Here is a 15029-nt window from a genome sequence, read left to right on the forward strand (position 1 = left end):
TATGTAACATCCTGTTCTGATGCCCTCTGTCATCTGTTCAAGCATTGTGATTGTGTCTAGTTCTTGGCCATAAGAGTGGAACTATGTCTGAGGCCTCACCCCAAATGTGACAGCTATCGCTAAAATCAAGACTTAAGGTATAAGGCTATTTACAATGTGTGATTGCCTGGGCTGCAAAGCTGTATCCAGCATCTTGCCATGTTACTTTCTTTGCTCTTTTTTTATAAGCCTTCAATGATGTCTTGATCAACACATTATATTGAGGTGAGTAAAATATTAGAAACAATATGACTATTAAATTTGTGAAGTGTACTTCAGTTTTGTAAATAGAAAATACACCCTGTCATACTTTTCTAAGAGGCCAGTCGGTTGTCAAAGAATGGCCCAGTCTAGCCTTTGAAATCGCTTGTTGAAGAACACACTTTGGAGTCATGTTGACACCCTTCCCCTGCAGCATCAGTGACAGTGGTTCATTAGTCTGCATCATTTTAGATAATTGTTGGCATTTTTCTAAATTAAAACAAAGTCTAAAATTGAATCATGCCATCAGTATTTCAAGCATAATTCAATTAATTTCGCTCTGAGCCTTTTGATTGCAGATTGCATTAGAGAAACGACATTTCGTACAGACAATACTTCATCTGTGCTTGGTAATATCATAATAGCATGTTTAAAATACTATCCTAAAATGGAAGTTAAACACTGAATGATATTTCTTGAAGAGAACGCATCTTAGTAGTTGTTTAGTTAGTTCAGGTGGGTAGCTGTGTCAGCATGCGTAGGCTGCAAAGGAACAAGTAATAGGTTTATTCCACGCTGAAAAAAAAAGAACACAACGTTTCGGCCGTGGAGCCTTCTTCAGGTGTGGGTAACAAAACCTGGCACATACTACAGAATACTCCTCACACCTGAAGAAGGCTCCACGGCCGAAACGTTGTGTTCTTTTTTTTTTCAGCATGGAATAAACCTATTACTTGTTCCTGTTTAGTTAGTTCGTCAGTTATATTCTGAATTAAATACAAAATACACCCCAAATCGGGTCTTTTTGTCAAATAAAGTAATGAAAGCAATTTTGGAGATTATCTTCCTTTTATATCCAAATGTGTAAAACAAAGCAGCATATCGCAAGCAAGACCATTCCTCCGTAGCCATGACTTAAATTTTGGCAAGATCGCTGAAAGATGGAGCTGAGCTTAATGTCGCTCTGGTGACAACAGCTCCCCTTCTGTAAGCTACTGTAGCCAGAGGGAAAGCTCACGTTAAGAAATAAAGATTTATGTTTTGTTCTTCTGTGTCACTCAGACAGTTTAATTTTGCTCGGATTTAAACTGATTTAATCTTCAATTATGAAGTGACGAGTCGCTTAGATTGTGCTCTGTTTTGGGGGAGCTTGAATGGGAATGAGAATAATGAAATGAATGGGCTCTGCGGGGAAGGGAGACCTGTGAGCTGCAAATGCTGGTCTCTACGGAGGTTTTGTCTGTTAATCGCTGCGTTTGAAAGGCAAGAAAGGATTTTACTATGGTTCTCCATTTGGCCAGCACTGGTGAGCGTGCCTTGCAGTTTCTTTCCTCTTTTTTTTTAAATTAATATTCAGTTATGTTGCTAATAATGGGAGGTTGTGGTCTCTTCATTTGGGATATTGTCTTACTGCAGTTGTTAACACGAGACGTTTTGTAGACTACTTCAGATCTCTGAATACGATATATTGCTATTTTTTAAAATGTATTGTTAAAACTGTAAATACGTTTTTGTTTCCCCATCTGACCCACTCTATATAACGAATGCTCATGGTAATATTTTTGTACATTTTTAACATACATGATTAAAAATACCTGAGCATTTTTAATGTATTCTGTAGTATGTGCCAGGTTTTGTTGAATCCTGCACAGTCAGAATATTGCAATAATTTTGCTTAATATACAGGGCCTTATCTAGATAGTCCTTTCAATAATTAAACACTGAAACTCTGAAAAATATATAGCAGATGAAATGTAAAAGATGTCTACTTTTTCATCCTGCACGTCTATGTGATTTTAAAGAACACACCCCTGTACCGTTTTTCTTTAAAAAAAATATTTTTAATTGATTTCTTAAACGTCGCTTGTTTTGAAAAAGCAAACTGGGGGCAATATCATACGCCAACTTTTATGTTTTTTTTAAAGTTTTCATATGCTGAGAATCTGAGTTGTGAACGTCCTTGACGGGTTTCTAAAACAAAGCGTGTTTAAGACGATTAGATTTTACAGGCAAAACAAAATGTAAAATCGATCAGTTCTGTGCAATACTAATTGTCACATTATAACATAAAAAATCAATTTATGAAAACTATTAGAGCTTAAATCTAAAGACGGAAATCAGACCTTTGGTTTTAATTTGCTGGTTACGGCCGTCAAAACAGCTACTAAAAAGGGCAATTTCAATATTCTCTTTTCCTTGGCTTTTATGTTGGACAACTAGTCCCCTCCCCCGCCTTCCAGCACTGTATTGCCGTACAGTTATTGACCATCTCTTGTCTGTGTTGCATTGGAAAGCATAATCTCTGCCCGTCCTGCATGTACCCAGCTCGACTTTGAGAATTTGAAAACGCGTTTTCTTTTCTGCGCTCCCAGGCTGCGCGCTGTAACCCGAAGTGCTCCACTGTTTTGTCCGTGGCGAGCTGCCGTGGCAATGGGAGACAGTATGTCGAAAAGACTGAAGCTGGTGGCAGGTGCGGAGGCAGAGATGGAGGAACGCGCTTTCGCAAACCCTTACCCGGACTGGGATCAGGGAGTCTTCGCATCCGGCACTGCGGGAGCGGACAGTGAGTGCAGTGAGCACTTTGATGCTAGCGGGAAGGTAAGCAGTTACTTATCTTGTTTTAAAAACCACCTGATGTCATCCGTCGATACTGAGTTGTAACCTAAAGCGGCATGCATAGTGTCAATAAGTAATGTATTTACAGTAAACCGAAGTTTTTCAGTTGCTTTTGCACGTGAGTTGCACTTTTAGAACACTACGTCTGTGGAAGCACGACTTTTATTTACACACTTTAATGCGACGTGCGGTACATCACACTGAAAAGCATTTAATACTAAACACACGGCAGATGACTAACGGTTGAAAATACTACTATAAACTACGTCTAAATTTACAATAGACATGTAACCATAATCCACCCTGTTGTATGTCATGCAGTAACTGTCATAGACTTATGATCCCCATTTTGCTATATAACGCGGACGTACGTCTGGCACAGTAATCTGGCTTTGCTGTCAGTATTATGAGTTATAAGGTTAAATTAAAACGCCTCGATATCGTCTACATAACTGTCAGCTTGAGTTTCTTTGCCACTCTCCTTTCTGTTACCACTATGTATTTTATTTAATAGAAAACATTACAGTTAGCATATTCTGTCACAGATATGATGTGTAAATTAAGCAATTCCCATCCGTTCTAGCTAAATAAAGTAGTTTAATACTAGGTCTCCTTAACTACGCTGACTAGAAACACAGTAAACTTAGAGCAATGATCTCTGCCAAGTTAAGTGTAGTATGAAAAGCATTAATTACTTGTAAATAAGATTAAGAGTCAGAAATCCCTTTCTGACCAGATATAGCACCTGACAGCCCTACTATTCAAACTGCTGTGCAATAGCAGTACATCCTAGAACATCTATAAGGGTTAGCTACTAAGTAGTGAATTTGTAAGTAATCCACACAATTTGTGTCACAGATAAGAATTATTCCTGCCTTGTACGTGACTATTCCACCTTATAAAGGGTACTGGGCCCTTACTTCCTTGCCACAGGTTCTTTTCATCTCCCAGAATATCCAGTGCATGCACAGACCAGAGAGTTATTCTTCTCTTCACAGGCTTCCTGTGAGCATTACTACAATACATAAATCACATGTCATCACTTACTCATTGACATATCCAAAACCCCAGTTACCAGAAAAGACATATCCCAGAAGAAAAATCCACCGGCATTCTTCTCCGAACCCAGCTCTGGTCAGTGATCTGGTTAGCCTCTTCACACCACAGCAAAGAGACAGTGACAGTCCAAGCATCCTCCTCTGTCCCTAGAGTCCAGTTTTGGGTGGGGGGGGAGAAAGCAATATTGGGGTCTTCCTCTGCTACTCCTGGTCCCTGGTGCCATAGCCCTTTCCTGGGTCCACCTGTCACAATCAGTCCCACAAAACTTCCTTTTTCCAGAGGTCTCCTTTCTGTCCTGACTGGGGCTTATTATGCCTTCTAGACACAAGATTTAAGTGCTCCTTCAGGGAAGTGTCTGTCCGAACATGGTACTCTGCTCTAACTCTTCCTGTTCTCAGGCCCCCCTTTCAACCACAGGTCCAGTCAAACCTGTTTGCAGCCCCACATATTACCCATGAATGGTGTGGCAATTGCTTGGTGCTTTCAGTGAGTTAAAAGTGCCATCGATCAGGGCAGGAGACACAGTCATCCCTAAGATGTTACTGGCCCTTCAAGGCGCTTCACATCCACACAATCCTCAGCTCCTGGTGCCCAACACTCATCTTTTCCACTTTGTGACATATGCTTTAAATGTCATAGGCTGACATTAATTTTTAAACCAATCCCTCTTCCACATTTACAATTACAGTCAGTGTTGTGTTTGTGAACACCTCAGTCCTGGATTCCTGGGACATTCTTGGGATGATCCCCAGGAAGAAGTGAAGTAATAGAAGTATTTGGGCTTAAGACTGAAATGAAAAGATGCTTCGTTCTTTTGGCACTGTTAAGCGTAGGAGCTTTGCAGTTTGGGTAGAATTTCCAATATTGAGTCTTTTATTGGCCCTCAGAAGTTATCAGCTGTGGATGTTATTTTGATGGGTGTTACCAAAGGAAAATCAGGAGCTTCAGGACATTGTGGTGATGGGTTGTTTTAAGTTGTATGCTTCAATCTGTCTGAACTAATGCTCTATCTTGGTATTCTGTTTGGGTCTGTACTGTACTGTAAAACCTAGGTGTAATGTGACACCTTTTTTATTAAATCTGGAGTGCATTTCTGTGTACACATCGACCTAAAAAGATCACAATTCCCAGAAGTATGTGATCTGTCCTGGTTTAATATCCCGCAGGCTGATCAATCTGTAGATATACAGTTTTATGCAAGAATTTGGGCACCCCCTCGTCAAATTACATGTTGTACAGTTACTATTTATTTGCTAAATTTAACAGATTGAAAAAAATAAAACGTGGTATTTGCAAAAGTGGATCCACTAGAGTTATGTTTTTGTAAGGTCTCAGAACTTAATTGACTCATTAGGCCTTAATCTAAGTCAGGTGATGACAATTCCAGAGCTTCATAAATTTTCTGACTCTTTGAACCTCTCAGGGTGTTGTGCTTACACTCAGCAACCATAGACTCCTCTAAGCAGAAAATAAAGATAATTGACTCTTACAAAGCAGGAGAAGGCTATAAAAAATCTAAATGCTTCCTGCTTGTAATTTCCGCTGTCATAAATGTCATTAGGAAATGGAAGTTAAGGGGAACTGTTGAAGTCAAGACAAGATCTGGAAAACCAAGAAAAATCTCCGATAGAACTGCTCGTAGACTGGTCAGGAATGCAAAGCAAAACCCCAATATCACCGCAAAGGACCTGTAGGAAGGTTTAGCTGGCACAGCAGTAGTGGTGCACCGGTCCACTGTGGTGTGTAGCTTGCTTGCACAAACATGCTCTACATGGAAGAGTCATCAGAAGGAAATCTTACCTGCGATCTCATCACAAAAGTCAACGTCTGAAGTATGCAACACAACACTTAGATAAGCCAGAGGCGTTTTGGAACCAAGTGCTGGTGGTCTGATGAGGTAAAAATTGAGCTCTTTGGCTACAATCACCAAAGGTACGTCTGGAGAAAAAAAGGAGAAGGATTTGAAGAAAAAAGCACCTTGCCAACTGTTAAGCATGGGGGTGGATCTACTATGGTTTGGGGTTGTGTGGCAGCCAGTGGCACAGGAAATATTGTGCGGGTAGAGGGAAGAATGGATTCTACTAAGTATCAACAAATCCTGGAAGCTCATGTCCCACCGTCAGTGAAGAAAAGGAAGGTGAAAAGAGGTTGGATATTACAACAAGACAATGATCCAAAACATACCTCAAAATCAACCATGAACTACTGTACTTCAAGAAATGAAAGATTAAGGTTTTGGAATGGCCTCACAGTCCCTAGACTTGAATATTATTGAAAATCTGTGGATAGATCTCAAACATGCAGTGCATGAAAGACGACCTAACTAGAAGCGTTCTGCAAGGAAGAGTGGGAAAAAATTCCTAAAGGAAGAATAGAAAGACTGTCAGCTGCCTACAAGAAACATTTGGAGGCTGTGATTTCTGCCAAAGGGGGTGTTACTAAGTACTGACTGATAGGGTGCCCAAACATTTGCATATACCACATTTACTGTTTTATTTTTTTCAATCTGATAAATTCAGCAAATAAATTGTGCTTTAAAATTTGCAGAAATATGTCAAGTTTATGTTTGTTTGCTGCAGAGGTTGTGTTTACTTCTTTTCACTTAGAAAATCAACAAAACATGTAATTTGGCCAGGGGTGCCCAAACGTTTGCAAACATCTGTAATTGTTTTCATAACTGTTTTATAATATTAGCATGACTTGCTATACGTCATGCATTACTCCATGCCTTTCTTTGACTGCCTGTGGCCACCTGCATAAGAGACCATCAATTAAATTACATCTTACTTTTCCTCTCTGTGTTCCTCGAATTTTAAGTGTTGCACAGAGCAAATATCCTGAAAAATATACTGTCAAAACCTTGTTAAGAAAATAAGTGTGCACATTAATTCTTGGGTTGTTTAGGTACTTCAGGTGTTCTGTAGGCCCAGGGCCAGCTTCTCAGTATATCTCTGATGTAGTTATTGTGCTATTTTGTAGGTACTTATCTGTGGAATTTCTGCTTTTTATTTTATTAAATATAATACAATGAATGTTTCCAATTTCCGATTTCTGAAAATTCAGGAATGACCATTTTTACTGTGACTGTTTTATGTAAGGAAATGGAAAACTATAGGCTTTTCCTCTGTGGCAGCACTGTAGGATAAAATGTGTTCTTGGAATCTCATGACCTGTGCCACTCTCTTCTCTCCTACATATGAAACACAGGGTAGCATAGGAAAACGTATGAAATATGTATTTGTGACGTTTGGGAACTTGTTTTGCACTATTATGCTGTTGGCTGAAACAGAGCAGCGCACTGTTGGATATTCAGGGCACTCTTTACAAGTGATTTGTACTTCTTGTAGCCCATTAATAAACATGCAGAGACCTTTGCTGAGGACAGAAGCTGTCTAATGGTATTACACAGCCTTAGAGTTAAAGGCTAAATTAACAGATTGTATACACAATAACTCCAGATCTAGTACACCAGATTTTGGACTACTCAGTCTGCCTCTTTAGGTATATTTGTATTTTACTTTCATTCTGGAATGTCAGATCTGAATAAAATAAGGTCACTTTATTGGCCATTTACAATTTCATGCATTAAGAATTTGTCTTTTCGCATAGCCCAGCTTGCTCTCCATGAGACACACAGGCACACAGACGGGGAGAGAGAAGCTTGGGGTCAGAGCTCGGGGTCAATTATTTATACTGTGCCTCTTGAGCAGCTGGGGTTAAGGGCCTTGCTCAGGGGCCCAATCGAGTAGGATTCCTCTGCTGGCTGCGGGATTTGAACCGGCAACCTTCCAGCCACAGGCGCAGATCCTTAGCGACAGAGCCACCGCACCGCCCAGTGGAGTGAATGGAGCTGATGTTAAACCCTTTATCATTAATTGAAGTGATTTATTTTATTCATTGTGTACAGACTGGATCTTCAGATAATTAACAAGTTCTGAAGTACACATAATCTTTTTCTATCCTGTATAATACAGTACCTTCTTAGATGTTACATAAGATGTAAATACTTTTTAGAAATCATTTGTGCTAATTGTTTCAAAAGGCATACAGTAACATACACAAATGTCCATGACAGTGATATGAAATGCACAGAACAGACATGAAAATAAGTTTAATATTTTAACATTTTTTCAAAAATGAATTTATGAATGATCATTACTAATACTAAAATCTTTATTCAAATTTTGTGTCATTCATTAATAAATTATGCTTAGGGTTTGGGCTAGACTGCAAACTTACAAATATGTTATGGCTTTTGAAAGAATGATATATATATATACTGTATATCTTTATACCCATATTATAATATGTTATGTAGCTTCTAAGTAGTTTCTAAGAAGGTTAAACAGGCTTACCCATATTCCTAATTCAGAGGAGGCCGTCCACTTCTGCATCTTGGAGTTGAACTTGACTCTTTAGGTTCTTATATCTTCACATGTATTGCTGAATAAGTTCAGGTATTGTAATTTTCTATGCTTGTGAAAAAGTGGCACCTTGATACCTCATGATTTATTTGACAGGTCTCCACCAAGCTAGAAAGTGAATCCGTTTACTGAACTTAAATAGTGAACTTCATTGACACATTCTGGAGTACCAGTTCTGACCTGGAAAACTGCCTAGCTAGCGATGCAGCAATTCTTCTGTCCTTCTGTCAGGCTCAAGCCTGAACCTTGGAGCAAATGCCAAGACCCCTAATAGGAGACACACCCAGCAGGATCTGCCAGGATTAGTGCAGTGCAAGCCCTGTCAGCATAGGCCAGGCTTAATGCGTGCACTTTGACCTCTCCCAAGGACTCACGCTGAGGATGTATATGCATCTGTCCTTAGAAAGTTTTGTTATAGTAAAATGGATCCTTTATTATTGTGTAAACTTGTAGTTGCGTGCATCTTGTATTAGTTTTAAAAAATGAAAGCATATTGTGTTTTTCAAGAATCATTCTTTACCAATTGTAAACTGGTGTCCAGGGAGTCAGTTGGCTGTTAGGGCTTGTAGGAAGCAGTCAAAGTGGAGTTGGGGGATACACAGGGTTGACTATGTTCTGTGCTTTACTCTTCAATAGCTTACTTTTGTTTCTGTATTTTAATAAAGTGCACTTTTCATTTCTTGAGTAATCAATCCTTTGTTGCCTGCTGTGGGGTTTTAGATTCCAGTCATCTTTCATATATCGTCAAGATTCCTGAAGCGACCTGCCTTCTGTAAGTCTGGTGAGATGATGGAATGGCAGAGACTATCATTATCTTATTCCCTCGCTGTGCATTCTTGATAAAGGATGTGCAGTCTGCCAACCCCAGATTGTAGTAGGAAATACTTCATTTTCCTTTTTTATTCTGCTGTCAGTTGCTCTTCTTTCCTCTTTAAGGACAACCATGCAGAGGAGAGCCATGTCAGAGAAAAAAATGTGTGTTTTATACCAATCCTGCAGGATAATAATAATAATTGCTCACACTTATATAGTGCTTTTCTGGACACTCCACTCAAAGCCCTTTACAGGTAATGGGGACTCCCCTCCACCTCCACCAATGTGCAGCATCCACCTGGATGATGCGACAGCAGCCATAGTGCGCCAGTACGTGTACCACACATCAGCTAACAGTGGGGAGGAGAGCAGAGTAATGAAACCAATTCCTAGATGGGGATTATTAGGAGACCATGATTGGTAAGGGCCAATGGGAAATTTGGCCAGGACACCGAGGTTATACCCCTACTCTTTTCGAGAAACACCCTGGTATTTTTAATGACCACAGAGAGTCAGGACCTCGGTTTTACGTCTCATCTGAAGGAAGGTGCCTGTTTGCAATATAATGTTCACACCACTATACTGGGGCATTAGGACCCACATGGACCGCAGGGTGAGCGCCCCCTGCTGGCCCCACTAGCAGCCCCCTCTTCCAGCAGCAACCTTAGTTTTTCCCAGGAGGTCTCCCATCCAGGTACTGACAAGACTCACACCTGCTTTAATTATTTGCAATTACTAGGCCATAATTTTAATATGTTGGAAACATACATACCAGAGAAAACAATGTCTTTTTTAGCCAACTACAGCACAGAATATTTACTGCAATGATGATCTTCTCTGGTCCTGGAGAGCCATGATCCAGGAGGTCTTAATAGGGCACCTGTCATCATTGTATAAAGCCTGGGAGAATCTGTGCGTTTGGGATCAAAGTAGTATGTTTCTTGAAATTGTATCTTTTTGTAATACTTGAGCCCCACTGCATTTGTCCTACATTTTTATAAAAGTACTAACATTTGGACAGATTTGTTATTCAGCAAAATAATTAAATCTGACTAAAAACATAACAGAAGTTTTTTTTCTTATTATCTCATACAGTATTGTATCATTTGGTGCACACTCCATTCTCTTTGAAATTTAGAAGTGCATTTGTCTGATGCGTAGAACAAATGTTTTCCAGTCTGGGAGAGTGCTACATACTGTATGATGAAGGTCTCTCGAGCTTGGTGTCCTAGTGAGATCGCATTTTGGTCTATGCATATTTCTGTACCTACAAAGTGCAAACTGACATCAGATACATCTGGGAGCATTTTTGAAAATGTTTGCTCTTTTTCTCTCATGCACTGATAGTCAACTGATGTAGAGAGACAGAACAGCTCAGCTGTCTATCTTGTATGGTCTCAGATCACTGACGGTAGTTACATTTGACTCTAACGGTGTTATCCTGAAGCTAAAAAGCTTGGGAACTAGTACATCAGTGTATCAGATATAAAAGAAAAACTGCATCCTATGCCCTGTGTAGCGTTTCTTTCCTCTGTGTAATTTTCATACAACAGAAGGGCATGTCTACATTTATCCAATCTCGTTCTTCTCTGCCATCAGATGCAGTCTGAGAGAAAAATGCTTGTGTCCTTTCCAAGTAATTTCAAATTGCTTATGTCTTTAAATAGTCATTTTGTATTTTTTATGGCTCCCAAATACTTCATTTTGCAGGTGGTGATGTTTCAGGGGAGATAGAATGATTATAAAAATGCTTACATTGCGGTACTGTTTGCTGTGGAAGAGACTGTTTGATTAATGCCCTGTGATTCAATACAAATCATTGCTTTTGCCTAGGGGAAAAGAGCTTAAAGTGGCTGGGGCATCCAGATGTCACACAGAATCTTTAGGCCTTCAGTGATTTCTTACTCTGGAAATGTGACTGCTGCAGCATGATTCAATATAAATCCCAGGGTTGAAGTTGTTGTTCTTTCTGTGGTGTTCACTGCTATGTGTATTTGGTTGGAATGAAAGGTCTTCTGTACCGGTCTTTGACAGAAGCCATAGTCTGCTTGACTATGTGGAAGATCACTTGTAAAAGGACAGGATTATTTACTGCGGTATACGTTAGACAACGAATGGGGGCTTTAGTAAGCCTATAGTTGTACTGTCTGCAGGTCTCAGAAAATGATAACTTTAAAGGTATTGTCTTGTCAGAGCTATATGGTAACTGAACTTTACTTATATTTATGATATAGTGGTTATTTTTCTTGTTTTTGTCTGAGAAACTGAACTTTGATTTATATAATTTTTACTTGCCTAGACCCATTCTTTCCCATTCCCTTTCAAACACTGAAGGGCCTGTTTGATAGGGTTTAATAACAGCTCACCTATAAAAGTTTCTCCATCATTTGTTTTGTCCTTTACAAAAAGGAAGGAACTCTTGGACAATTCAGTTGTGCCTTGTATGAATGGAGGTCTTTAATGTTCATTGTTTTTCCTATGAATTATCAACCAGGTCATTTCTCGTATTGAATTAAGCTCAAATTTGTTTTTCCTCATAATGTTTCCTTTGCCTAATTTAATATATTTGATTATATTCTCTAGAAAGAAACATTCAGGTACTGTTTGATGATTAAGGAAGTTTGATTATATTTCAACAGCAATCTATCTATTGTAAACAATTTATGGTAGCACTCAAACAGTTTGTGTGTTCATGGTCAAATATGTAGGGATTTTGAAAACCTATACCTAAACCTTTTGTATTGTACCAAAGTTAATATTCTGTTTGAAAGGAAGCAAAATAGTTAGTATGGTATCTCATATGCGCCATAAAATCATCATGCTGAATGTAGAGATTCATGTGAAAATACTGATAATGATTGCCTAGGCCAACATTGCTGGTACTAATTACATTTAGAATATCCTTGTTTCATAAGACAGGCTGTGTGTTTTTCTGGTACCGTTTTACTGTATATTTGGTTTTGTCAGGGCATTATATAGGAAAACGACTGGTATCATTTGGTGCTACTACCATACTTACATACAGTATGTAAATGCTAAATAATATAGATTTCAGTTATCCTTGGCTCCAATACTGTATATGAGTCTACAGGACATTTATACTGTAGTTCCAGTAACATTGATTCCCCCCTCTTAACAAGGTCTACTAACACAATATTCCCAACATATTTTCTTTTGGGCATAAGTGTTATCTGAACATGACCTTCAATTGATAAAATTGTTAAAAGTGTCTAAAATGCTCAAATTATGTTTCATCTGACGATTAGAAATGGTTCCAATTATCATTCAGGTGGTGTTTGGCAAATGTGTTCAACATAATAATAATAATAACAACAACAACAACAACAACAATTCCTTACACATATAAAGCTCTTTTCTGAGCACTCCACTCAAAGCTCTTTACAGGAAATGTGGACTCCCCTCCACTACGAACTGCATGTAGCCCCCACTTGCATGATTGGACTCCAGAACACTTAGCACACATCAGCTATCAGTGGGGAGAAGTACAGAGTAATGAAGCCAATTCATATTTGGGAATTATTAGGAGGCCATTATTAATAAATTAATTAGTTTGGCCAGGACACTTTGGATAACAGTTCTTTTTTGAGAAACGCCCTGGGATTTTTAATGACCACAGAGAGTCAGGATCTTGGTTTTGTCTCATCTAAGGGATGACAGCTTTTTACAGTATGGTGTCCTGGTCAGTATTCTGGAGCATTATGACCCACAACCTTAGCTTTCCCTTTGCTCACACCTGCTTAGCTTCAGTGGGTTGCCAGTTGTAATATATTTTTGTAATATAATGAATAGTTAATTGATCAAAGTTAATAGCCATGAATAGTTAATTGATCAAAGGTTCAGTTGAAAAAAGTAAGAGGTATTTGCTTTAACAAATTGGGTGATTAACTTGTTCCATGCTACCACAGCACTTAGCGTAACGAAGTTCCTCCTGTTTTCAGTTTTAAATGCACTTCCACATAGTTTCCATATTTGTCCTTAGGTTTGTGTTTCATTTTTTATTCTGAAGAGGTCTGTGCCTTGACTTTATCAGTACCTTTGCAGATTATGATCACTTCTCAGTCATCTATGTTCAGTAATGAAAAGGTTAAGTTCTTTGTACCTGTCACATTCCTTTAAGTCCCAGAGTGCAACTGGGAAAAAAATTCTAATAGCACCAGTTATTTTATCTTTGAGATTAACAGTGTTCAGGAGATGGTATTTCACAAACCCTGCTGGACTGCATTCCTTTGGGACCAAACTAGCCACCGGCTGCTTGCATATGTCTAAAAGTCATAATGGAAGGGCTGGCTAGTATAATGGCATCTGTCATCTGTTACATTGTGGTGTGCTCCATATTTGTATCTCATCCTTCTGTAAAAGAGACGTAAGCTATTTTCCAGCAGTTCAGAGCACATACTGTATATAGGAGACATTATGTTTATATCCCGATGACTCTCTCTGCTGGTATTTGAGAAGCAATCAATTCTAATCTTTTTCTGCACCCAAACTTATTTGCCTTTTCTCTTGTGGGCAGGGAGTGTTCGAGATGTCTCATTCATCATTTACTATGAGTGCTGTCTCTGAAGTGCTCCAGTGAGAATCAAGCTGAAGAAAAAAAGACACAATGTTTTTTTGAATAAAAATGATTTGCTTTCTTATAGAATGGGTGCCTTTATTTTAAAACAGAAGATTTATAAAGCGCATTTCATCCGTGTGCGTCACCTGGTTGATGTGCCGAAAGGCTTTGTTGCTGTTTACTGCAGTTCTTTTCATTGTGCCCTTCAAACTTAACAACATGGCTCAGCCTTCGCCACACCATGCGTCTCATTGGCCCTGCATGTGACGTGTGCAGCCTCACAAGACAATTGGGTTTTTTATGGAGCAGACAAAGGACAATCTGACTGATCTGGAGAGCTGCTGTCTTCCTTTCTTGTAAAAGTAAACAGGATCATCCCCTGTCTCCTTAATTGGCCTTTTCATGTTACAGCTGCCAGTCAGCGTTGAACCCATTTATTTTAAAAGCTGCTTGCTGTGGAAAGAAGACAAATCCATCCTTCTATTTGTAAAAAAAAACAGGAGAAAAAGAACAATGGCTTAAAGGCAAAGTAGAAAAATAAAGATGTTGATGATTAATAAAGGGAAATTTTTGTCTCGGGAAAACGTATTACTGGTTTTGTCACTTGGTCTTTTTTTTAAAGGCTGTGAAATTAGATAATTCATTTGATGGTATCCATGAAGATATTAATGAAGGAATAATGCCTGTGAAGGGGTTCCCATGTTCAGCTGGTACAGATGCTCATCTGGAGTGCAGACATTGCTGATTGGAGTTTAGGCTGTGTCGTGAGTTGGAGTTTAGGCTGTCGTGAGTTGACTGTGATTACCCAGGCAGCAGTAAATGATTTGTGCATTCCCATTGCACAAATCAAAGTATACAGCTTGAGTTTCACCCTTTGCTATAGCAGCTTGATTTTCCTGAAGATAATCTCTACATTTATTTCAATAACTGTTGTTTTGCCTGAACCTGTACATTGGTATACTTCACAGGACTTACTGTATATAGCTGTTGACAAAGCTTTCTCTGCACAGGTCAGTGCCAGCTTTCAGAAGAAAGTCCAGAGCAAGATTACAGACCTCCTGCAGCAGATGGAGGAGGGCCTAAAGACAGCTGACCCGCATGACTTCTCCACTTATACTGGCTGGACAGGTGAGCAGGTACATGAAAGGACTGCAGGATGTGTGTTGAGCTGGAAAAATCTCAAGCTTGAAGTAGGTAGGCTGGAAACCACAGCCTGATTTGTATCTGGTGCTCAGAAAGTGGTCAGCACAGCACACACCCTTCAGTACATAAGTTCTATGATTATGAAAACATTGCCTTGT

At 39.2% G+C, this 15029-nt stretch overlaps 1 protein-coding gene across 1 annotated transcript in view; it reads left to right on the plus strand.

Moving 5' to 3' along the window:
* Window positions 1-1163: 1163 nt before the first annotated feature.
* The window catches only part of lancl2 (LanC lantibiotic synthetase component C-like 2 (bacterial)), a 43627-nt gene continuing 29761 nt past the window's right edge, over window positions 1164-15029 (plus strand). The window contains exons 1-3 of the mRNA XM_088643375.1: window positions 1164-1546; window positions 2613-2838; window positions 14739-14856. Of these exons, the coding sequence (XP_088499501.1) occupies window positions 2671-2838; window positions 14739-14856 (286 nt within the window). The 5' untranslated portion in view covers window positions 1164-1546; window positions 2613-2670. The remainder of the gene's footprint in view (window positions 1547-2612; window positions 2839-14738; window positions 14857-15029) is intronic.

Source organism: Lepisosteus platostomus, chromosome 8 (genome assembly GCF_059453375.1).
Source record: "Lepisosteus platostomus isolate fLepPlt1 chromosome 8, fLepPlt1.hap1, whole genome shotgun sequence".
Taxonomy (NCBI): domain Eukaryota; kingdom Metazoa; phylum Chordata; class Actinopteri; order Semionotiformes; family Lepisosteidae; genus Lepisosteus; species Lepisosteus platostomus.